Source organism: Acanthopagrus latus, chromosome 14 (genome assembly GCF_904848185.1).
Source record: "Acanthopagrus latus isolate v.2019 chromosome 14, fAcaLat1.1, whole genome shotgun sequence".
Taxonomy (NCBI): Eukaryota; Metazoa; Chordata; class Actinopteri; order Spariformes; family Sparidae; genus Acanthopagrus; species Acanthopagrus latus.
The window spans coordinates 13,015,455-13,038,037 of NC_051052.1; the positions used below are offsets into that span (position 1 = coordinate 13,015,455).

The following is a 22,583-nucleotide window of genomic DNA, read 5'->3' on the forward strand; positions in this document are numbered from 1 at the left end:
CCCCTCCGGTCAAATATCTTCCTACAGCTGAATGTTTGACACTAGAGGGCTGTTTTTTACATTAAAGGGTAAGCTCACCCAAAAACGAAAAATGAAGTCATCTGTATTTGTGCCCTTTTTAAAGCTGAAATCGACCCTCTCTTCCCTGGTTCCACCACTGGGGGGCGCTGATGTTGGACATCTTCAAACCCTACAGCCAGCAGAGTGTGTATATGTACCCTCCTCCTCCTCCTCCTCCTCCTCCTCCTCCGCCTCCTCCTCCTCCGCCTCCTCCCCTCTCTGTCTTTGTATGGAGCCGGACAGCCTGCAGTGAGAGCCCGGCAGACTCGATAAAGAGGCGCACAGATGAGACAGCAGCGTCTCTCTGGGAGCAAACACACACCATGTCGCACAACAAGTCCTCGCTGACCCCAGGAGACGTGGAGAACCTGCGGAGGAGATCCGCGGCTGACTCTTCAGGTGAGACCACATCACCGCCATGACCTGCACTCACACCTCCGCTCTGTTCGTTTAGAAGCCTTATCTTTGCGATTTGGTGTGTTTATTTCGTATTTTGTCACGGCTCGTTGTTCATTTAACCTGGTGTCAAACGCGTCCATCAAAGTCACCTGCGCGGCCAAACTTTCCTCCAATCACAGCTTGAGTTTGAGAACGAGTTCCTGTCTGGCTGCCAGGCTCCACTGAAGGGCTTTATTTTCTTATTCTAAGAACTGATGAAAAGTCAGACACCACTTTATGTTGCTGCATGTAAGTTTGGTGGCTTCTCTCATCAATTTCAGACAGCAGCACTGATTGTTCCTCCATCTCCAGAAGTCTCTCCAATGAGCCATTAAATCTTTTACTTAACATTTTTTTTTAACACACACATGGAGTGACAGTTGAAATGGAGTTTCAGAGCCCCATGTGAAACCTCATAAGCAGCTGGACTTTAACAAGCGTGCCTGTTATTTTTCATTTCAAAGCAGGACTCGGTCTGCTGAGTCCTCTTATCTATCTGTGTTGCAATGCATTGATAATGGGATCAGTTGTGGCCGTTGACAGCATGTCAGCAGAGGGGGACGGGACAGCATGCGTGACGCTCATGAGGTTTTTGTTAGTCACACACTTTGTGCACGGGGCCGCCCGAGGTGGTCCTGGCTCGACACCTCCTTAATGTGATCAGACCCCCCCCCCAAGTCAGTCAGCGTACCTCTACTTGATGTCCTGTTCTCCCGACTCAGAGAGGTACGTAGAGCCTGATCAGCATCACCAGTTACCACGGCGACAGTCCCAGAATGAGTGGCTCGGCGTTGGCCTCCAGCATCCGGAGCTGGGCGCAGTGGAGTCGCCCCCACCAGAGGCCTCCTCCCACCACATCTGCCACTACACGCCCAAATGTTTCCTCACCGTCCACAGAGGTGAGCGAGACGTTCAGTTGATGCCACATTTGTTTTCTCTTCACCCCACCCCCACTGCCCCGCCGCGTGGAAGTTTTCTCAAAGTTGTCCCCTGCACAGGAGGACACGGCACGTCGGCCCGGTCCACTCCCACACGAGGGGCCCGGTCCACTCCGTCACGGTTTGGAGAGGAGGGCTGGCATGAAGGCACCACAAAGACAACAATCAGAGCTGAGAATGAGGTGGAGGCGCACAGGGAGGCCAACAACTACAAGGTGGGTCACGACACTCGAACTCCAAACGCTCCACTGTGCCTAATGCGTACCCAGGCATTGTGAGAACATGTATGAACGATGCAAGACTTTTTCAGATCAGCAAGCCTGTTGATTCTGGCAATAATTATTCATTAAACATTGTGTGTGGCGGGAAAGAGAAAGGGGAAAAAAAAGGGTGTTTCCTATCAAGCAAAGTGACACAAGTCAGTCTAAACCAAAGTCAAGAATATATGACCTCTGTAGTCTAAAGTCCTGGCTACAGCCCTGTTAGTAGATGCACGGACTGCGTGAACTGTCCCTTTAAACTCACTCTCGGGTTCAAATTGAGCCTTAAAACTGTGGTAAAGAGATATAAAATGGGAGGCATGAAGGTCATTTTCCCGCACGGACTACATTTAGCACCGTTAACTCAAGGCTGTCATGGTAAAAGTCACTGGGTCTCTGCTATTCAGCACTGTATCTTTGTACGACACATCATCTACTCTTTTTTTTTTTTTTTTTTTCCACCCAGTTTGGCTTCAGGAAGTGGAAGGCCCATGTGACGGAGAGGCCCATTGAGGACCAATCAGACCTCATCAAGGAGCTCTACTCTGATCTTACAGTTGTGAAGCCTCGAGAAGGTCTTTTTAAAAAAAATAAATAAATGTTTTACTCAAATGAAGTTGAAGAGGTCCTGAATACTTACAGTGGAACAATAACCTGTGTTTGTGTTTTCTCCTCTCTTACAGGCTCTGTGTTGACTTTGGGGAATATACTTTACGTATTTTTATTCGGATGGTGGATATCTCTAATCTACCTCCTCATTTGTCCTGTGATGTGTTTGACGATCTTTGGCGTCCCGTATGGTTTGTACCTTTTTGTTTTTTAAACAGCTGCATCTCTCACAGTATAGTTTTGCCTGACTGAGCAACACAGCGCCATCTTTCACTTTCCCTCTTTTTAGGCAAACTTTGCTTAAAGATGGCGTGGTACTTTATTTGGCCATTTGGGAGATCATTAGAAAAGGTAACACCATATACAGTACCTTTTCTTTAAATTCTCAATAGCTACAACCAGCAAGTCATTGTTCATCTTATCCTGTTGTCATCTCCACATTCTTTAGGCCGGTGATGTAGTTTGGAGACCCATCATCAGGCCTCCAAAGATCGAGGTCATTCCTGAAGAAGGTGTCAGTGAAGACAGTAAGGACCACACCAGGGACTCCGCGCCCCTCCTCATGTCCTCCCCGGTACCTGTTGAGATCCCCGTCCCAGAACCCGCCGCTACAAAAACTTCACATCACTGGGTAACAAAGTCAGAATGACGGAAATGAAGGAAAGTTTTGCAGCGTTTTTTTTATATAAATGTTATTCTTTACCCATCTCTGCAGTGTCGCATCAGTACTTATCTCTGGTTGTTACTGGGTTACCCTGTCCTGGTTGTGGTCCACTGCCTCGCCTGCGTGCTCTCCTGGCTGCCGGTCTTCACCATACCTGTAGCCAAGATGAATGCTCGCATGATGACCAAAGTCCTCCTCATGGCACCGGAGGACATTCAGATTCACACACTGGAAAAGGTGCACGCTCATTTTCTGAAATGTGAATTATTTTTTTTTTTTTTTTTTTAAGACTATAGATGAGCAAAGGAATGACTGTTGGTCTAGTTTTACGATTACAGAATTTGTTGTATGTTTAAGAGAAGCACTTTTTAACTAACTCCGTCAGTGGTTATTCCGAATCTCAGTCATCAGGCTCTTTGATTGCCGAATCAAATCAGTATCGGCCCTGACAAAACTATATCAGTCACTCCCTTCTACAGACTTTTTTCAGACTTTTTGGGATGCATGATCACACCAACTGTTACAGTTTTAACTGGGAATATAAACATTGACAGTGGTGGATGATCCAGTGTAACCTGGACGTTGTCTTACGTGCTTTCAGCACCAATTTTACACAGGCGAATATCACAAAGCCTCAGCACAGCAGTCAAATGAAGAAATACCCCCTAAGTGTAACTGACTGTTTTTTCTGTGTTTTATTTCTTTTCCTGCAGACGTATATGTGTGAGGGCAGAGTCATCTTATGCTGTTACCAAGCTTTCAATGTGTATTACTACAAATACACCGTGCAAGGAATCAGCATTTTTGCTCTGAGTATCCTTTTGTGGGTTGCTGGATTTAACTTGATTTGAGGGAGGGGCTCACACGAATAAACACCACGGGGAAAGAAAGCTGCGACTTAATGAGTTACGGTTTTGAGGAAGGCGCCATCCATTTGTTCTCCTTAAGTCTCTGCTCCCTCCAGACCTTCTTCCCCTGGTAGTAATCACTTTGGTTATTGGCTATGTTGACCATGAACACGCTTATATCAGCGCAGAGACCAAGTTTGCCACGGCCATCACCTCCATCATTCCTCTGTCGTACTTCATTGGCATGGGTATTGCCAGGTAATTTCTTGTTTTTTTTTTTGTTTTTTTACTGGCCAATAAGATGAATGTGAATGAAAGGACAGACCGGAGCGGCAGTGAATTCCTAATGAACAGTACACCACATTGTTGGTTTTTATTCCCACAGCATTTCCGCCCAGAGTAACTTCGCGGTGGGAGCGGTGGTGAACGCCACGTTCGGCTCCATCACGGAGATGACGTTCTACATCACGGCGCTGCTGCGAGGACACAAGGCCGCCACCAAGTGTTACGAAGAGATCGTCAAAGCAGCGCTCACGGGGACCTTGCTTGGCTGCATACTGTTCATACCTGTGAGGGGGGGAAAACTGGACACCTGCAGCATTATGATTCTGTCTTTGACGTTTAACCTAATAGATCTGTCTGTTTTCAACTGCCCAGGGTATCTGTATGGTCATCGGGGGCATTAAACACAGAGAGCAGCGTTTCAACAGTCGCTCAGCCGGAGTGAGTTCAGCTTTGCTCTTCATCTCCATCGGAGGTATGCATGGTTTGAAATATAACGTCAGGAAAATTCTCCAAATTTCAACCAACGCTGTCCTCCACCGACAGATTAATAAAACTGAGCTTGTCCCTCGTGCTGTGAATGTCCTCCCCAGGTGTGTTTGCCCCAACGCTCTTCTCGAAGATCTTCGGTAATCTGGTGTGTGAAAGCTGCACCAGCACTCCAGGCAATGGCAGCGTACCCTTCGTCTGCAAGGACTGTCACTACGACTCGGTGGGGCTGCTTCACTTACCGCTTCATGCACTATCATCTGCATTTTGGAAACACTTTGTGTGACAAGGGACCTGCGGTGCTTTGTTGCTCTGATGTTTTTATTCCCAACACTTTTACCATGAAGACTGAATCTTAATAGTTCCCTGTGTTAAATATCCAAAAAAGGAAAAGTCGATTGATTTTAATTTTCCCCCTCGTTCTTTTCACAGAGTCAAACTGACCAACATTTCATTCTGTCCCAAATCGAGTAAGTCCAGGTGCTACACACACACATTTATCTTAATCTGCTTGGGTTTGGTGTTCAAACTCTTTTCTGATTTAAAACTTTTTTTTTTCAGGCCTCTGGTGTACACAATCTCTGTGCTGCTGCCCGCTGCGTACCTGATCGGCCTCATCTTCACTCTGAAGACCCACTCCCACATCTATGATATCCATATCAGCGATGGCCAAGGGGGCCATGCACACGGTCAGTACGCACAAGCGGGCACCAGCGCGTCCCGGCCCGCTGGTGAGGTCACCACTGGCCGACTCCTTGCAGACAACTCGTGTATTAATGCCAGCATTGTCACCACCAGCCAGGTGGTTGCAACAGGTGTGTGTGTCGCATGCATGTGATCTTTTGAAGTTGAAGGAACGTGAAACCGCAATGCACGGACTGCCTGCTGTGTTAACCTGTTTGTGCATGTGAGGCAAAGTTGTGCCTGTGCATGTCAAAACTCTTCAGCATGTGAGGGTGAGGTCCCTGGATTGGATGCATGTGGGAGCAGACAGAAGCTGTGTGGTAAGTCATGAATGGTCAAACGTCAGAGGCTTAAAGTCTGTTCCCAGCAGGTCACCATCATGTGGTCTGGTCCCGCTGGAGGGCTCTCGGAGTGCTGATCGTCGCCACGGTGTTGATGGCCTGCTGCGCTGACCTCAGCACGGAGAACATCGAGCCGTTGCTGATGGATGCCTCCATTTCCCAGGTATTCAAAAATGCTTCAAAACTATGAAGAACAGTGGTGAAAGAGGCACCCAGACATTTTACTTAACGGTGAATTCTGGTCATTATAAAATCTGGGTTCTGCATTTACATATTTGGGTGTGTAAATAATCACAGTGGCCAAAAGTGGTGGAATTTGTCCAGGTGATCACCTCGGCTGGCAGCTGCTACACAGCTGCAGTGTAATCCTGTGACTGTCACAGTTCTATCCACTGAAAGCCGTGGCTTTGGACATTCTTGCTGGCAGTGCCTCTAGGGTCAGGGGTCTGCAGCCTGCAGCTATTATGCGACTCTGCATGGGCTCTCTGTGGCTTTGACATTTTACATGGAAATTAATATATTCTTCTTCTTCTTCATCTTCACCTTCACCTTCACCTTCACCTTCATCATCATGATGAGGCAACACCCCTTCACTGCAAGCTGTGATTAATTGAATGATCCTGAGCTGATAACATTGTGCTTTATGCTGGAGCCTGAGGGTTTATCGCTGTATGTGGCTGAGGATAAAAGAAGGAATTAACTCGCACTAAAATTTAAAACTGTCCTGCGTGTTAAAAAAAAAAAAAAAAAAGTTTTACTTTAGCTTTTTTATTTATTACCAAGGAAGGCTACTTTTTATTTTGTGCATGTTCAAAAACACAGGGAGGACTAAAGCAAAATTCCTCTCGGCAACTCTCTGACTCACGTTCCCACCATCTCTTCCTGCACCAACTCAACATTCTCACAAGATGTCAGAATAAGACTTCTCAAACAAGACCTGTGTTTCTGGTCAAAAGGCAGATCCGTAATGTAGTCAGATTCTTAGAATAACAACCTCAGCCTGTTGGTAGCAAAACAAGCACCTTTAGCACAGTACAAATAGCCATGACACAGTTTAGAAATGCCAGTAAAGGTCCTGCATCTAAAAATGCGCCGAAGGAAAAGTACAAAAGTGATTGCATTAAAATGTGGTCAACGGACCAAATACAAAGATAAAAAATGAAAAATAAAATGGAAAGCCTCAGATAAAGTACAAGTACCTAAAAAAGATTGGACTTCAGTACAGTCGTTGAGTTAATCGGGAAATGTATCTTATATTCCAAATGTCACTGGTCTTGGTTGGTTTGACTGTATAGCAGAAGATGACGACTTCTAATTGAAGCCAGACTTCACAGCCTGGAGTACCTTTTCAAATATACTGAATCCAACTGGCCGGTTTCCAAACGAGTTAAAAAGAAATGTGGGTTTTTAATGGAGCCTCGGTGTGCATGATGTGCTCGGGTAAGAAGAGAACGAATTGTCCGCCTCACCTCGGTTTCCCTGTGCTTTGGTGCAGTACTTCATCGGTGTCACGTTGTTGGCCATGGTGCCGGAGCTTCCCGAGATTGTCAACGGGGTCATGTTTGCAGTGCAGAACAATATCAGCCTGAGGTACCAGTACACTCTACTGTCTTGGCATCAGTTTAAGTTTCCAGCTGAAATTTTCCAAGAAAGCATTAGATTCTATGCACATTTACATACTGTAGGTTGAGCTGAGCTGTTGTAAAGATGAGTTCTACTATCTAATTTCTTTTGTCTACAGCCTCGAAGTGGGCAGCTGCATCGCCGTGCAGGTCTGCATGATACAGATCCCACTGCTCATACTCTTCAACGCCTTCTATGTAAGTAGCCCCCGTTTTTGTTAATTATTAATAGATTTATTCACACAGTGCAGTGGTTTTGAATCATGACTTGCTCTGAACCCTTTCCTCCCTCCAGGATGTTGGGTTCGTGCTCGTGTTCAGTGACATTCATCTCTGGTCGAGCATCTTCAGTGTCATTCTGGTCAACTACATCTTCATGGACGGAAAGTGTGACTACTTTCAGGGTAACGCCGAGATTTCCCTTAATTTGAACTGGACAATTTATTACCCACTGGAGAATATTAGATCTATTACTTAGAGCAACACTGTGTTACTTGTAAAGTTATTTTGGAGAAAGATATTTGATTGTTGGTTCTCGTGCCCACATCGTCAAAAAAAAAAAAAAAAAATTGTTCTTGTGTTTGCAGGCACTGCTCTTGTGGTGGTCTACCTCATCCTTCTGGCTCTTTACTTCTTCGCTCCTTCTCCACGTTCTTGTTGATCTGCCTGCCAAGAAAATTCCCTCCAAAGGCTTCCACTATTATCTTCAGGTGGTGTTTGTTCAGTGGCACAAAAGATGGAAAAAGAGTTCGGTTGTGTAAGAGAATAGCCGTCTGCTTTCGTCAGTATGTGACGGTGGCATTTTCCCATTTCTGGATGTTGTAAAGCACCTGTGACTTTGACTTATTTGTTTTGCGTCTGCATAAAATATACATTTATTTTTTTGTTTCTAAATCATTGTAATATGTGGTTTATACTAGATACAATAAATGCATCAATTTGTAAAACGTCTTCGACCTGTGCTTCAGTACCTGTACCATGTGTTGTTTAAAATCGTGATTTTTTTTTTTACACATTTTTTACACACATTAGTATGCTCAACAAATGGGAAACATGCAAGTTGTCATGTGCATACTTTGAAAACAAGGGCAAACAGCAGCTCATGCAAAAATAGCCTAAAATAAAACATTTTGCTTTTATTATTATGTATATGCAAGTTATTAGTCAAGCAAAGGACATGGGCGGGAGGGGGGGTACTATTTACAGAACACTTTTATTGACAGTACCAATACAACATTTTCCACAAGCCTACTGTACAACATTTTAGTGGTCACCTTTAAATCTATGTCCAAAAGTAAAGGTTTAATGATGTTAATATAAAAAGCAGGGTATGACATCATGCAGAGTTATGCCGAACATAAAGAAACTGGGCGAGAAGTGCAGGCGGATCAAACCACAGGGCAACGTCCCAAAATGGGTCTCAACTGAGCCCCCCGTTCCTTGTCATATTCCCACGTCATTTAAGATGCAGCGTCATTTGGCATCAAGCGTATTCACAGATAAAACACATGAACTGTGTCAAACCCATTGTTTTGACATGTTGACTGAAGTGCTTTTCAGGATAATACCCACAAGGCTCAATTATATTGCATCCTGTCCTGAAGTCCACTCTGCCTGGCCTTTTTAAACAGGAGCGAAATACAAAGCACCTGCGTACTCAAAACAGCATATAAAACTGTAGCTTTTGTCGAGCGATCGTACATAATGGCTTGCTGAAACTGGTTCACCTACCTAGGAAAAAAACAATTCTCTACATGAACCCTTTGATTTAAACATGCAAAGATCTTATACTGCCTGTATTTGTTAAATTTCAACCTCATTAAAAGTTTGAAAAAGGCACTGCAGTATAAACCAGTGTTTGTGTAAGCCTGCTACTACTGAAGTGACTCCCTGTGCCAAACATTTGTCCACGTCGACAGAGAGGGAGTAAAAAGTCTGAACAGAATTAAGTCTTTATTCGAAATATAAGCATTTTTTTTAATTAACTTCAAAGAGCACCAAATTCACAGTGATGTGTTGCATGGTTTGGTTTAGAAAATGAGAGCTGCAAGCAAACAGGATGGAAATTGAATAACTTTTGAAGACACCCACCCTCCTTTGACATTTTTTTTCCTTTTGAAGATGAGGCTGTAACATAAAAGTATAATGGCAAATGCAGGAAACACAGGTGTTCACACATGGAACCCCTTTGAAGAGTGAACAGTGTTCATGCATGTTTTAGCCAAGAATAACATATTACTCACGACCATTTTAAAGGCATACCACAACTTTTTAAAATGTTTTAACCTCCAAGCAGACACTGGCTTCCATTCATACAGGAAAAATAAAACAACCACAACTTGTAATGTAAGATTGGTAATCCCTCACAGTGAACACCATGTCTGCTTTTGGTCACATCAAAATGAAAATCAGTGTGATCGTGAGTTTCAAGCTAGACGTTGATTTTCATACCATTGGGTGGGGAAGAAAAAGCTGCTTGGAGGGTTGCGAAAACATTTTACAAATAAAATCTAAAAACACTACAGCACATCAGCAGTGGCGAATATTGTACACGAGATCTGAATTTAATTGGCTAAAATGTGCAAGAACACTGGCATGATTCGTTTGGCAAAAAAACCCCAAAAAACTTTCTTTCACCTTTTAGACATAAATGATAGTTTTGCTAAGAGGATCTATTAAAAAAAAAAAAAAAAAGTAAATGACCACAAATACTCAAGACAAAGTGTGCAAACAGCAATATCAGGTGATGAGAGTACCTCCAGAAAAAAAAACAACGTATTTAGTCCTTCAAATAAATACACATGCATTCTTCCTTTGCACAGAAGGGGAGTCGAGTAAAATCCATAAAACATTCCACATTTATTTTCTCGATCATCACTGAAACTGCAGGAACTAAGAACAACCGAAAAAGAAAAAGGCATCCCATTGTTTTTGGTTTTAAGGCGGGGCTACGTTAGGCGGGGGAGGGAGAGGGCATTTTCCCGAGAATTTTCGCTGCAAATTAATTCCTGTGCTCTGTCGTCTCCTCCCAATCCAGCCCAGCCCGTCCCATCCATCCATTCATTCGTCCATCTTCCACTGTGCGGGGGGCCTATTTCAAGCGTTCAATGAGTTCCTGAGTGAGGCCCAGGTTGAGCAGCTGCATGGTGGGGAGTGAAGTCAGGTGAGGAAAGGCCTTGAGGAGCTTCTCCCAGCAGAGCTCCAACAGGCTGGGCACAGCCAGCCAGATCTTAAACAGAGAGCCAGTCCTCTTGTTCTCATGGATGTTCACAACGCCACCGTGGATGTACATGCAGCCAGCCTTGGGACAGAGTGAGCAAAAAAGAGAAAGATATCAGTTTCATACACAGTAGAGAGTGTAATATAAAAATGAACTGGGGTTTTGGTTTTTAACCCTGTCCTCCATTGCATGTCAGAAGCAGATAGCTGAGAATTGGTATTTCTTTTTTTCCTGAGCTCTGAACATAATGGATTGCAGCCTGCTACTCACATTTGCCATCATTTCATGATTACCAAATGTAAGACAGAACTTTATCTATTAGGGAATTAGGCTAAAATACTGTTCCTCGCCATAGATAAAAATTTCATGGGTTACATTAAGTGACTAGATTACCAACTTTGTGCACAGGAACAATGTTCCCACTGACATGAAACCCCAGTACCCTTCAAACTACAGATCATGAATTAAATGTATATACACAGAGTGACCAGAAAGTGTGGTACTGACTGGGGTAACAGCAGCACAGTGGAAGTAGGCTGGCTCAGGCATCACTGCTGGTAGTTTACTCCACTGAAACGTCTGCAGGTTGATCTTCCACAGATCAGCTACTATCAGCTCCCCGTTGTAGCCTCCACAGATAAATACATCTACAAACGCAGATAAAACAAATCGCACTGTTCATGTAGCTCGCAGGGAATTACTTCCCACTGAAGATTGTACAACCAGACTTTCAATCAGGTGATACTGGCTGCTCACCATTTCGGATTTGTACACAGCTATGGCACCTCCTAGGAGCGGGATACCCTGTTCAAATGTTAGTGAAACGTTAGAATAGTTTGAATGAGAGCAAACCTGGCTTAGTTAATAATGAAGTGCAGACTGCAGACCTATTTTGTCATGAGGTTTAGTTGTAATCTCCTCCCAGGAATTGGTTTCCAGATTGTAAGCGTGTATCTGTTAAAAAGAGATCAACATTTACTGCAAGTGTTTAGTGCAGTGATTAAGATGGATTTAGCTTGTGTACAAAACAAAACTGTAATAAGAGTAGATGGTGTTTATACCACTCTAATGTATTTGTGAAATCGCTGTTCTCTTTAAAAGAAAGACAGGAAAAATACCATATGTAGACCACATTTTGCTTTAGCTGTCATACAAATTAAACTGGAAGTTGTGTAAGGGTTGCGGTGGGGAATTTTAAAATGTTTGGTGTGTCTACCCCGTACGGTGCAGTACCTTGTCCAGAGGGTAAGATGTCCAGGAAGTGCCTCCTCCCAGAATGTAAATCCTCTGTCCGTCGTGTGCTATTTCATGCCTGTACCTGTGATAAGCAAACACAACACGCAGCCATGTCAAAAGAGTTTTATGACACTGAAAAGATCCCTAGCTTGTATCACATCCAGGCGTTACAGAGACGTACCGTTCTTCAGGGAGGTCGTCAGGAGGGTTGTTGGGCTTGAGATGGATCCACTCCCTTGTAGTCAGGTCCAGCCTGTGCAGGTCTGTGCTGTAGATGTAGCCCGTTGTCCCTCCAAACACGTACAGAAAGCCGTTTATAATTACCATTGCCTGAAGGAAAAATATATAAATGGGGTTTACAGGTTTGTATATCCACTGTATCGAACTGGATTTTGGAAAAACTTGCTGTTAGTTCCTACATTATTTCTACAGTATACCGATGTGAGGAGGTTACCTGTCCGTAGATTCTGTTGGGCTTCTTCCCCCGACAGTTGAGCAGCGACCATCGCTTGTACTTCACGTTACAAACGTGTACATCATTGCCGTTATTCTCACCAAAGGGGATCCCGGTGCCACCGAACACCAGGAGGTTGTTGCCGTGCAAAACAGCTGATGAGACACAGCCACAAACACATTTTTCATACACTTAAGAACAATTAAACATTATGGAGTCCATTCAGAGTGAACTATGAGATTTGATGCTTTACCTGACATAGACGCCAGCTCTGTGGGCATATAGCCCTCTGTCCGAATCTGCTGCCAGCAGCCTGTGGCAAAGTGGTACCTCCAAAGCTCCCTGAACAGTGGATAGTCTTCATTCTCTGAGCCTCCTGACTCATCATAGTCAGGGTTGTACCCTCCGAACACATACAGGTTAGTGTTGTCAGCGACACAGCGATGCCCACTGCGGGCGGGGGGAGTACGATGAACTGGAGAGGGAGGAGAAGTTTGTCAGTGTGAGGCGAGGAGGAGCATGGTAACAGATAAATCAGACAGGAAACCCAGACTGGACTGATAAGATAATAACACACAAAAAGTTAGTCAAAATTAAACACTCTGTTTGAGATAACTTAACACTACTGGTTGTATTTCTTGTAACATTTGAGTGGTCATAGAAAAAGGAGCATATTCATCCATTTTAAGACCCAAAATCCATCTGCTTTGATCATGGAATCACCCCATGGTGTAATCATGCTAATTCACAGCTTAGTAGGAGTCAACTCATTAATGTATTATTTCCTCCTCCTAGATGCTAAAAGATATCCCAGCATGCCCTGACAGAAAGCGTAAACACTCGTCCGTGGGTCACAATGGCTAAACCATAAAAATGAATACATTCATGATCACACTGTGAGCAAATTTTGAATCACAAGTTCCTCTGCATGAACTCACTGTGAGAGGAAACCTTTGGGCGACACAAAAAAGACAACCATAATATATCCTTGCTGGGAGGCAAGTGTGTGGGAACAACTTATGTAGAAGTTATTCAATTAAAATAAAACTGGTCAAACGCATAGCGAGAAAAATTTGTGTTGAACCAGAAGCTTAATAATGGCACTGCAGTAGTGACAGATCTAGTTTCTCTACAATGGCATTCTTGTGATTTGTGTTGAGACTCAACGTAATGGATCTGCTAGAAGACAATGAGCTGTAAAAACCGTCATTGATACTCAAGATACAGACATTTCCTCCTCATTATACTGTGAATGGACTATGTAATGCAGTCTAAATTAAATGGCACTCTGACACTAAAGCAGAGAGGGTATGAGCCCCTACATGTAGTGCTGTAGTTAAAATACAGGATCAGACATTCGCAGTGGCATTATCTGCAAAGCTTGCAGTTTTATAAGGAAAGCTAAGCAAATACCAGAAAATAAAACATAATTTCAAATAATGCTCAGCCTGAGGGATTAGATAGTTTTATCAGCGGGCGCCTGATGACAAAATACAGAGCACGTTAAGCTGAATCTAATAATGTACCTCGTTCAATGTTCTAAAAATAGACCTGGGGCCTATCTAAGACTCAACACTGATGTTCCAGCCAAACAATACATTTTAAATAATCACGGTTTGTGATCAACAGCAATTATGACGGGGTGTACAGAGACAGCAGAGGATTTTAAGAGACAACACAGATGATGCCAGAAACCCAACACAAATAAGCAAATTCATTCATTTGGCTGTTTTGCATGATAGTCTCAAGCCTAATCAAATCAGAATCACACGATTCCGTGGCCTAACTCAGTCCAGTTGCCTTATTACATTATGTTCATAAGGCAGATGCTTTCGATAAGTGCAGAGGAACAAGAGATTAATGAAGCGCATCAGCTGAAGGTGTGCTCAGAAAGCTGCACGTGACTACATGCTTGAAGTTCACTACTGACATGTGAGACGGGCCCAGACCTCCACCATCATGGCTGAAACATGAACAGAAGAAAGGTTGTAAGAGTGCACAAAACCTGTGTCTCAAATCATTCTTCATTACCCATTTCCCTTGAGCTGTAATTAAAAAAAAAAAAAAGACTATAAAAACTTTAATAACATCTTGCAGCAAGAATTTGGGCTCTTTAGAGAATCAGTCTCTGGTCTCTTTAAGCATTTCTTAGAAATGTCAGCACATTTAAGAAAATTTGAAATGATCAAATTAAGGTATCAGTTAAATGGCAGGCAATAATATGACAGCACTATCTACAGTAGCTAGCATGGTTAAATGCCTTGTTCTGGCACTGAATATAACAAAAAAAGCTAAATAATCTTGTTTTGCAGTCATCTGTGCTCTCATCTAGGTCACTGGATGTTTTTTTTTGCAGGTGTCAATATGAGTCAGAGGGACCTGAGCTGGACTCTGTACCAATACAGTGCAGGGCCCCAGGTACTGTAAGACAGAATCTGTGGTACACAGAAATGAATACTAGGCCAGCAAAATTATCTGTACTTATGGTTTTACACAGCATTACACAGCATTAAATCTAATACTGTGACAGAAATGCCAAAGAGTAGTCAATCCTTCCTGGCTTCTTTACACACATGATGGATCATCTCAAACCTGATATTTAAGGTTATCTATATAAAAAAAAATGAATACACCTATAATTAATAATTGATTGTAAGGGAATTACGCAGTTTACAGCCCTGCAGCTATTCAAAACACAGCATTAACATTGGCAGTAAGGTGTTTGCAAGTCAGCAAAACCTATTAATTAATGATTTTGTGTCAGGCCATTTACTATGTTGGCTGTACAGCAAAAAAACACGATTTTACAAATGGTGAAAGAATACGAGAGCCAATTTTCACGTTACAGCACATAGCATCTTACAAATGATTGCTAACAAGCTGTTAAAAGATAAACAAGCAGAATCTGCTGGATGCTAGCTTGGATGCTACGTTTAGCAATGTCACCAATAAGGGCACAATTTGAATTCTCAACAAAGCTAACATTGTCCGCGGAGCTGCAGATATCCGTCACATGGTGCTTATCAAACTGCAAAATGTGGCAACGTTGAGTTTTAACCTGTCGTTAGCATGTCTAGCTAATGTTGTGGACCGACCTGCTAACATCTCATCGTGCGGCGGCCTGCCTGTCAATTTCTCGAATTTATTCAGCTGGTCCGTGCTGCGAGCACCCTCAGCGTCCGACATCTTCTCCCGTTACAATCCAGTCCTGAAGAATGTCACAACAAATAAAAACAACATCTGCTAAAGTGCTGATAAAACATTATAAATCACCCCACATCTCAGTCACTTTGAAGCCATTCACAAACGTCACCCCCCCGGCCATGAGACGCTGAGCCAATCAGAGGGCTTGTTATAGGACGTTGCGTCAGTATAAAAGGGGCGGGGCTGAGCGTGTCCAAAACAACAACATGTTTTGTTTTTTTTTTTTATTTCTGCCCCATGGCCCCAGTGTGTTCCAGAGATCGGCAAGGGTTAGACAAGGTCCATAATGTTAAAAAGACGGTTTCAAGTTTCTGAGTATGTATCCTGGCACAAGTAGAGCTGTAACGTTAACCACAATGTAGAAATAAACCCAATAAAACCTTGAGTTCAAATTCCTCTTTAGAATATTTTTTCCAAACACAAATATTCAAGTGTTTGATTTCATTTGTTAAAACATATTTATATCTTTATCTAGGTCTTAAAAACCTGCCTAAAAACACATTGAGAAGCATCCTAGGTATGTACTAATTCTGTAATAATAGAATGCATGTTTATGTCATTAAAACCTGCAATTTCACAGGTATATTATATATAGGTATATTTCCCTTTTTTATTAAGTGTTGCAGGACAACAGTGACAACAAACAAACATGAAAAGACATGTTGGGAATATGTATGTTGGGGGTGTTGAAGGGCTGTGCTTTGGAAAACAGGGTTACTATGCCACTGGTTGCAGAAAAAAGTCTAACTGTGTAGGAGTCTATGAGAAAATTACCCTACTTATGACTTGATTCATTACCAACGTGAACATTTTCCGAATGAGTTCAGGGTCTCAATTGCTAGTTTCAAGTCCTCTCAAACACAGCATGATGTTCATTTTGTAAATTCTGGTCCTATTTAGAGTAAAATACCACAAAAACCTGTCAGTCTATGCATGGCACTGGTATGGCGCTATACATGGTAGCTGTGAACATTATGGAGTGAGGAGTGTATTTATGTTTAAGCATTTTAATACTCTCACTATGTGTTTCCAGTTCTCGAAAGCCAATTGTTGCATTTTGATCACCTAAAATATCTTTCTGTACTAGCAGACACTCTAAGAGTTTGGCTGTTCATTTATATTGAAGTATATATTTTGTTTGAATCAGTTTTTTGCTGGCCAAAAGTTCAACTGGTGCTCTGAAACTGCTCTACTGATACAAATGACAGCAGTGATAGGATGTTGTGTCTGGATTACTAACAGGGCAAATCTGTCCTTGCTTAATACATTTACCAAAGAACTGTACCTATCAGCCAGCCTTTTCATTCAGCTCCTCCGTTTTTTCAGTGGAAACCAAAAGGTGTAAGGCAAGGTGGACAGAAAAAATTTCACATTACTACTTACTGTATATTTAAAGAATTTGAATATGTTTTACATTGTGCTATTGGATTTAAGTGCTTTAAATTTCACCTCCTTGCTGGAGAATCAAAATGGACGACTTAATGTGCATAAATTTAAAGTGAGACAGCCTTATTCCAAAGAAATATATTAAATCTATACAAACGTGAAAGTCATTCTTAAGCATTTGATGCCTCTGTTCTCTCTTGTGATTAATAATTCTCACTTGATAAATACAGCTAGGTATGTGCCGGCAGTTATTTAAAATTAAAATGGGGTTTGGCGGTGAAAGTACCGGGCGTATTTGGGTGAAGCTGGTGCTCAGGACCGTTCGGTGTCTTTACAAAGCGGAACGACTTGTTTCAGGGGGTTTATTTTCCGGGGAACTTCAGAGTCGATCATGGCGACTCACGGCGGCAGTCGTGGGGATCGTCTCGGCAATTCAAATCACCAAAAGTCCTCAATTGCGTCTCCGGAGAAAATTCGCGAACTGCTCAATGACGGAGTGTCGTCAGCAGATATCGGAGCCAACAGGTGCATTTTTCTGAACGATCTCGCGCTATTTGTTCGATTTAAAGGGGCCGGGGAACAAGTTGACATTAGCTAGTTTGGTTAGCCACTTAGCTTGGCAGCTCTGCTCCTTTAGCCGCCTTCACTCGGCGTAATTCAGAGCGGCACATGTCTCCACAGATAAAGGGCCCTTGTAAGTTAGGCCAGGGAATGGGGGGTTTGCATACAATAGTTACGTGTTGTGCCTGTATTTAGTCCATTTAGCTGACATGTTTGTGGTGGTAGACGTCGTGCTATCGCTCGCATGCACAGTTTGCAGATAAAGGGGGTGGGGACCCAAAGTTTGTACTGTAACACAATGTTCTGTTTGTTTTCTGTTCCTTTCTGGAGTATTGTCCACTTGCTGAGCTGCCTTGAAGGCAAGGTTAAATACATTTAGTCATAATTTCTACTGTGCATTAACATCAGAGGCAGACCCCGATAGGCAATAAGGAAGAAAGGAAGCCCTCCAATTTTTTTCGTCTCCATTGTTACATAACGTTTTTGTCCAGGTGTGATGTTGGGTAGCTGCATGTGCATGTCTTTTACTGTCCTTTCTCCAACTAACAAACCCCTCCATGCATCAGTGGTTTAGTTAAAATAGACCTGCACCAAGCATTGCTATTCAGCTGTGTAAGTTTATATTAATACACTATAAATAAGGAATCTGACAGTATACACTTGAATTTACTCAACTGCATCTTTTTTGTCATTCAAATGATAAATCTGTGGACGCTAAAGATCTGTTTGTTCTGTTTGTATGGATTTCAGTGGAAAAGGAGATTTGAAAGTTCTGGAAGTAAAAAGCAACACTCAAGCACCTTGTGAGGCAACGAACAAAGAAGCCTTTTTCTCAAGAGTGGAGTCCTATTCTATATCCTTTTACTTATGCTTATGCTTTTTTTGTTTGTTTTTTTTCAATAGTATGCAACCATGTGATTGCTGATAAATTGTTGTGTTTTGTGTCTGAGCAAAACTTTCCTTAGCGAAGTCACTGTTTGAAATGGGCAGGCAAGCCCCGCACGCTGTCCCCCCTGATGTGTGCCAGGTACGGCTGGATCAACGTTGGCTGTGACATGCTCAAGTGCTCCACCTGCCAGGCGTTCCTTTGTGCATCGCTGCAACCAACTATAGACTATGAAAAATGTGAGGAAAACTTTTCATCGATGGGGAAAAAGGCAGTCGCACTTTATTCTGGCAAGGTTAGGGTGATGTTGCCAGTCTGCCAAAAAAATGAAAGGTCACGCAACTCTCCCTCTTTCTGTAATAGATGAATCCCGCATTGCAGAGATATCGAGGCAGCTTCAGACACAGCATGAGAAGTTTTGTCCCTGGCCTGACTTTCCATGCCCAGGTAGGAGCAGCTGTTTTCCATTGCATGTAAATACAAAGAAAAATTGTCTTTAACAAGACAGGGCATTATCCACGTGATGGTCAAGGTGAATGCTGATGTAATTTCAGAGCGGTTCTGGCTGGTTCCAGCATGTGAACCATCAGCACTTCTCAGTGCCTTCTTGGAGCGCTTCCAGAGCGCCTGTCTCCTTGCACAGCAGCTGCCAGCCATGAAGCCAGAGCAGCTGAAGTCTATGGTAAGGCAGGAGAAGTGTCATTTTAGATACTGACAAAAATGCTGTAATACCATGTCATGCTGCAGAAAGGAAAAAAAATGATTCCAGGAGATTATGTACAGGATATTTTTATTAGAAAAAGTCTGAGCGATGTATTAAAAAAAACTACAACAGTTTACAATAAATAATGCCTACTGTTTGTTTGCAGGCACTCACTGAGGATGTTGTCAGTGTTATACTGCAGCTGATCGAGGAAGAACAAAAAAGAAAGGGACGGACTCCATGTTCTGAACCTTTGGCTGTCCAGGTGGCTGCATGCATTGTTTCTCTCTGTGGCTGGGCTGCCAGGTGAGATGAAACTCCTTTTGTTGTGAATTTTCAAGATACTTTTGAATGTTTTTATGTGACACTTTACTAGTATAAATAAACTGATACTGCCATAAACTAGATTAAGCACACTCAGAAATTGGACTTGATTTATGCTGCCAAGTAGAATACGGCTCAAGCTCTGTGTAGATGCATGCCCTGCACTGTAGCCTGATGCGCACCTCCCTCTAGAAATGTGACTGCACGTCGCAGCCACACAAACAGCAACAACTGTGATTGGTCAACTTGGTGGCCTTGCATTTCCAGCTTGTTCATCCAATGCTTACCAGCAGCGCTAAAACAGGGGATGGTGGCCTGTAGTTTCCCTAGTTAACACACCAACCTCTCTCGCTCTTTGCTATCGGAGAGTCTCCGGGGAGTACCTCTAGATAAAGACCACAGGCTGGATGTCTGAAAGGTGGGATGTCTCTCCACGAGCATCCTGGTGGCAAACACTTCCTTGCCGTCCAAGGTGGGTGACTGCCTCTCCTGCAGACACTCTCCCAGAGACACAGCAGCGCGCTGCAGAGTTCAGTGTGTTTACTGGGGAAGTTTGCAGTATCATAGTATTGCTGTATCACCACCGCCAACAACGCAGCACACATTTATAACTATTGACAAGGGCATGGGCTGCCTATGTATTAATCTCCCATGTCAGGGACAGGGAAAGTGATTTAGGAACTTGAAAGGAACATGGCACAAAATGTATTCACATTCTTCTACCTGATCAAGATGTCTGAGCCATGGATTTCTCTATTGTAGCCCAGCTCTGCACGCCATGAACCTGCCCATCCTCACCTGCTCATACTGCATGCGCAAGGTGGGCTTGTGGAACTTCTACCAGATGGAGGGAACGGGAGGTGATAGCGAACCAAATATTGTAGGCCAATCTGCTCAAGCAACAGGTCCTGCCTCAGCAGCCACGCATGAGGGTCAGGGTGATCAGCCTGCTTCTGCCTCACCCACCCCTACAACTCCATGTCGCATGAAGCTGAGGAGCCAGGACTCCACCCGCGCTGACCAGGCAAGCTTTAAGCAAATAAAGGTTGACCTGCTAAACAAGACTGGGTTGCTTATGTGCATACATCACTTTTAATCTGAATTACTTTATGTTTAATAGTGGCAAATGTATTCTATAATGTGCCAGGCTGCTTTTTACCTTGGTCTGGTGTGTGTTACAGGGTGAAGGAACCTCATCCCCTGTGGCTTTGCGTGCCCGAAGCAGAGACTCACCCAGCCCCAGTGAAGAGCTGCCAAGCCCTCTGACGAGAGGCAAAAGGACCGCAACGCGCGGTAGAGGACAAGGGGACAGCTCTGGAACTGAAGGTGCTGTCAGCCAGCAACACCCTCCTAAACGCCTGTGCCTCTCATCACTTGGTGGTCCAGTGAGTAAAGTTACTGCTGATTTCATTGTTAGTTTTTTGCAGTTTTATTTTGGCACAGGGTCCCCTGTGCAGAAGACAGATGCTATATTCTTTTCTAAAGAATAATGAAAAAAAATCACAATTCACACTTCATTCCTTATCAATATCGAGACAGACCAGTATAACCAAGTTCATAAATTAGTTAAACAGGGTTTTGTATTACCTACTTTTACCTATTCCAACCCGCTCTTTTTACCTTCTCTGTTTTTTCAGGATGAGCTTCTGCACAAGAATGCATTTGACCCCCTTGCCCAACACAGAGACTGGTGTCCCTGGATCTCTGTGGGAAAAGAGAATGTGGATCCAGGGGCTATACCCTTTATGGATAGAGACATGACGCTTTATCAGCAGGGCTGGAAGGCTGCTCTCGACCTCCTCGTGCCCATGAAGAAGAACTCTAATACAGCAGGAAGCAGTCCAGGACAGGCAAGTTAAGACTTCTGAACTTTGCAAAAAAAAAAGACACATCCTCCAGAACACAGTGCATGGCAATACATGATATGCCGCTTGGCTATGTAGCTTTAATTTAAACAATATCTGACATTTCTTTATTCTCTCTTTCCTCCCAGGGCCCTCATGACAAGTCCAAAAGGGTGTTTGATATATTCCGTCAGTGGCAGGTATCCTCTCCTTCTCAGTAGACTGTTTCCATCCAAACAGCATCACAACACTGAATCGATGAACTGACCTGCACTGTTTTTGTGGTACAGAGTCCGCAGTACTGATGACAGGATTGTCATGTCATATCGATGTATGCCATCCCGTAAAGTCGTGTTTACATTCAAAGTGTTTCTCGAAAGAAGTTGATTGTGTCTTTAGGCAAATACGAGTGTATTCTCTGTGAAAAATGACATATGTGAAGAATGTCTGTGTGGCGCCAAATGTCATGAAAATTGGGATGTGCAACCATTGGAGGGGCCTTTATAGGCCTTGTATCATGTTTTTACAGAACAAGTGATAAAGAAATAGAACACATCTCAGTATATCAATTGGCCACAGGTAAGGCACCTACTTTTAACCTCACATGAAGTCTCCTTCGGCAGTATTTCATGACATTGCGATGTTCCATATTTCTGTGGAATAATGAGAAAAGCAGTCCCTGATGGTGAGAAAGGGCCAAATGGCTTAACACTGGAAAGGCAATGTTTACCTTCATGTATGTTGAGTCATTTGAGGGAGTGGTAAACATTAACCTCAGATAAGCAAAAACAAAACTGTGAGGAAGTCATTTTTGTGTGTGTACTGCTTTGGATATGAGTTCTCTTTGAAAAGAACAATCCTTTTGGTAGTGTTTAAATGTTTGTTTTCATTTAGTTGATGCTAAAATTCTGCTTACTGCAGGCAGGTAGAACCATGTGCCATGAACTTCCAACCTATTTTGAATTAGATTCAGGTTGCCTGTACTTTCTATTTGCCTTCCTACCACATTTCATTGATAATTCAGTCATCTTTATTCTGCATGTGCTATTATCTCCATGGAATTTCCTAAAAAGTGTTTAATAAAATGCTCTTCTGAAAGTTTGTTTCACATTGCATCTTGTTCCTCTGACATTTCAACTAAACAATAGATTAGATAAATTACATAATTATAAGTACAGGGGGATACATTCAGTATTTTCAGATATGGCAAATATTTGTGTACCCTCTTTTGCAGCTCACACAGTGACTAGCTGGTTCCTTGCCAATGCTTCAGTCACCGGCAGCCATTTTGTTGCCTGAAAAAAATGTTGGCCTCTTTGGCAGGGAGGGATGAGAGTTACACACTGTTTCTTTTATTTGTCTCTTTTTCCACAAATTATTGTTAAATGCTTATTTCATTGAATGGTCGCCTTGTGGCATTAGGGAAAACAGCAGGTCTGAGGCTGTGCTTGAAGCAATGGTATATTTTTTAGCTGTGGTTGTAAACATTCTCTTGATCAGGCTTTATTTGTATGCTATTTTTTAATACAA

General features: G+C 43.0%; 3 protein-coding genes across 4 annotated transcripts; 2 read left to right on the forward strand and 1 right to left on the reverse strand.

Annotated features, from left to right (window-relative positions):
* The first annotated feature begins 254 nt into the window (after positions 1-254).
* cax1 (cation/H+ exchanger protein 1) lies at positions 255-8,186 on the forward strand. Of its 2 annotated transcripts, none has more exons than XM_037121403.1 (20): positions 255-459; positions 1,221-1,397; positions 1,497-1,651; positions 2,163-2,271; positions 2,380-2,496; positions 2,595-2,656; positions 2,754-2,936; positions 3,021-3,206; positions 3,683-3,782; positions 3,934-4,075; positions 4,203-4,386; positions 4,475-4,574; positions 4,693-4,811; positions 5,021-5,058; positions 5,150-5,277; positions 5,640-5,776; positions 7,109-7,203; positions 7,355-7,433; positions 7,531-7,639; positions 7,823-8,186. In XM_037121403.1, the coding sequence occupies exons 1-20, from the start codon at positions 384-386 to the stop codon at positions 7,894-7,896; spliced, it is 2,370 nt and encodes a 789-aa protein (XP_036977298.1). In that variant the 5' UTR covers positions 255-383; the 3' UTR covers positions 7,897-8,186. The 2 variants fall into 2 exon arrangements, with proteins under 2 accessions (XP_036977298.1, XP_036977299.1); XM_037121404.1 differs by having other exon boundaries at positions 256-459; positions 5,643-5,776.
* A 987-nt stretch (positions 8,187-9,173) lies between these two features.
* Positions 9,174-15,493, reverse strand: klhdc10 (kelch domain containing 10). The gene is made up of 9 exons (XM_037121406.1): positions 15,241-15,493; positions 12,399-12,620; positions 12,146-12,300; positions 11,873-12,021; positions 11,689-11,773; positions 11,343-11,409; positions 11,212-11,259; positions 10,963-11,102; positions 9,174-10,536 (listed from the first exon to the last, which is right to left on the reverse strand). Exons 1-9 carry the CDS (start codon positions 15,329-15,331, stop codon positions 10,327-10,329), a joined length of 1,167 nt encoding a protein of 388 aa, XP_036977301.1. The 5' UTR covers positions 15,332-15,493; the 3' UTR covers positions 9,174-10,326.
* Positions 15,494-17,078: 1,585 nt separating this feature from the next.
* Positions 17,079-22,151, forward strand: zc3hc1 (zinc finger, C3HC-type containing 1). Its single transcript, XM_037121405.1, has 10 exons — positions 17,079-17,260; positions 18,047-18,149; positions 18,271-18,421; positions 18,546-18,629; positions 18,737-18,864; positions 19,052-19,191; positions 19,972-20,233; positions 20,391-20,594; positions 20,847-21,059; positions 21,203-22,151. Exons 1-10 carry the CDS (start codon positions 17,127-17,129, stop codon positions 21,272-21,274), a joined length of 1,491 nt encoding a protein of 496 aa, XP_036977300.1. The 5' UTR covers positions 17,079-17,126; the 3' UTR covers positions 21,275-22,151.
* Positions 22,152-22,583: the final 432 nt, after the last annotated feature.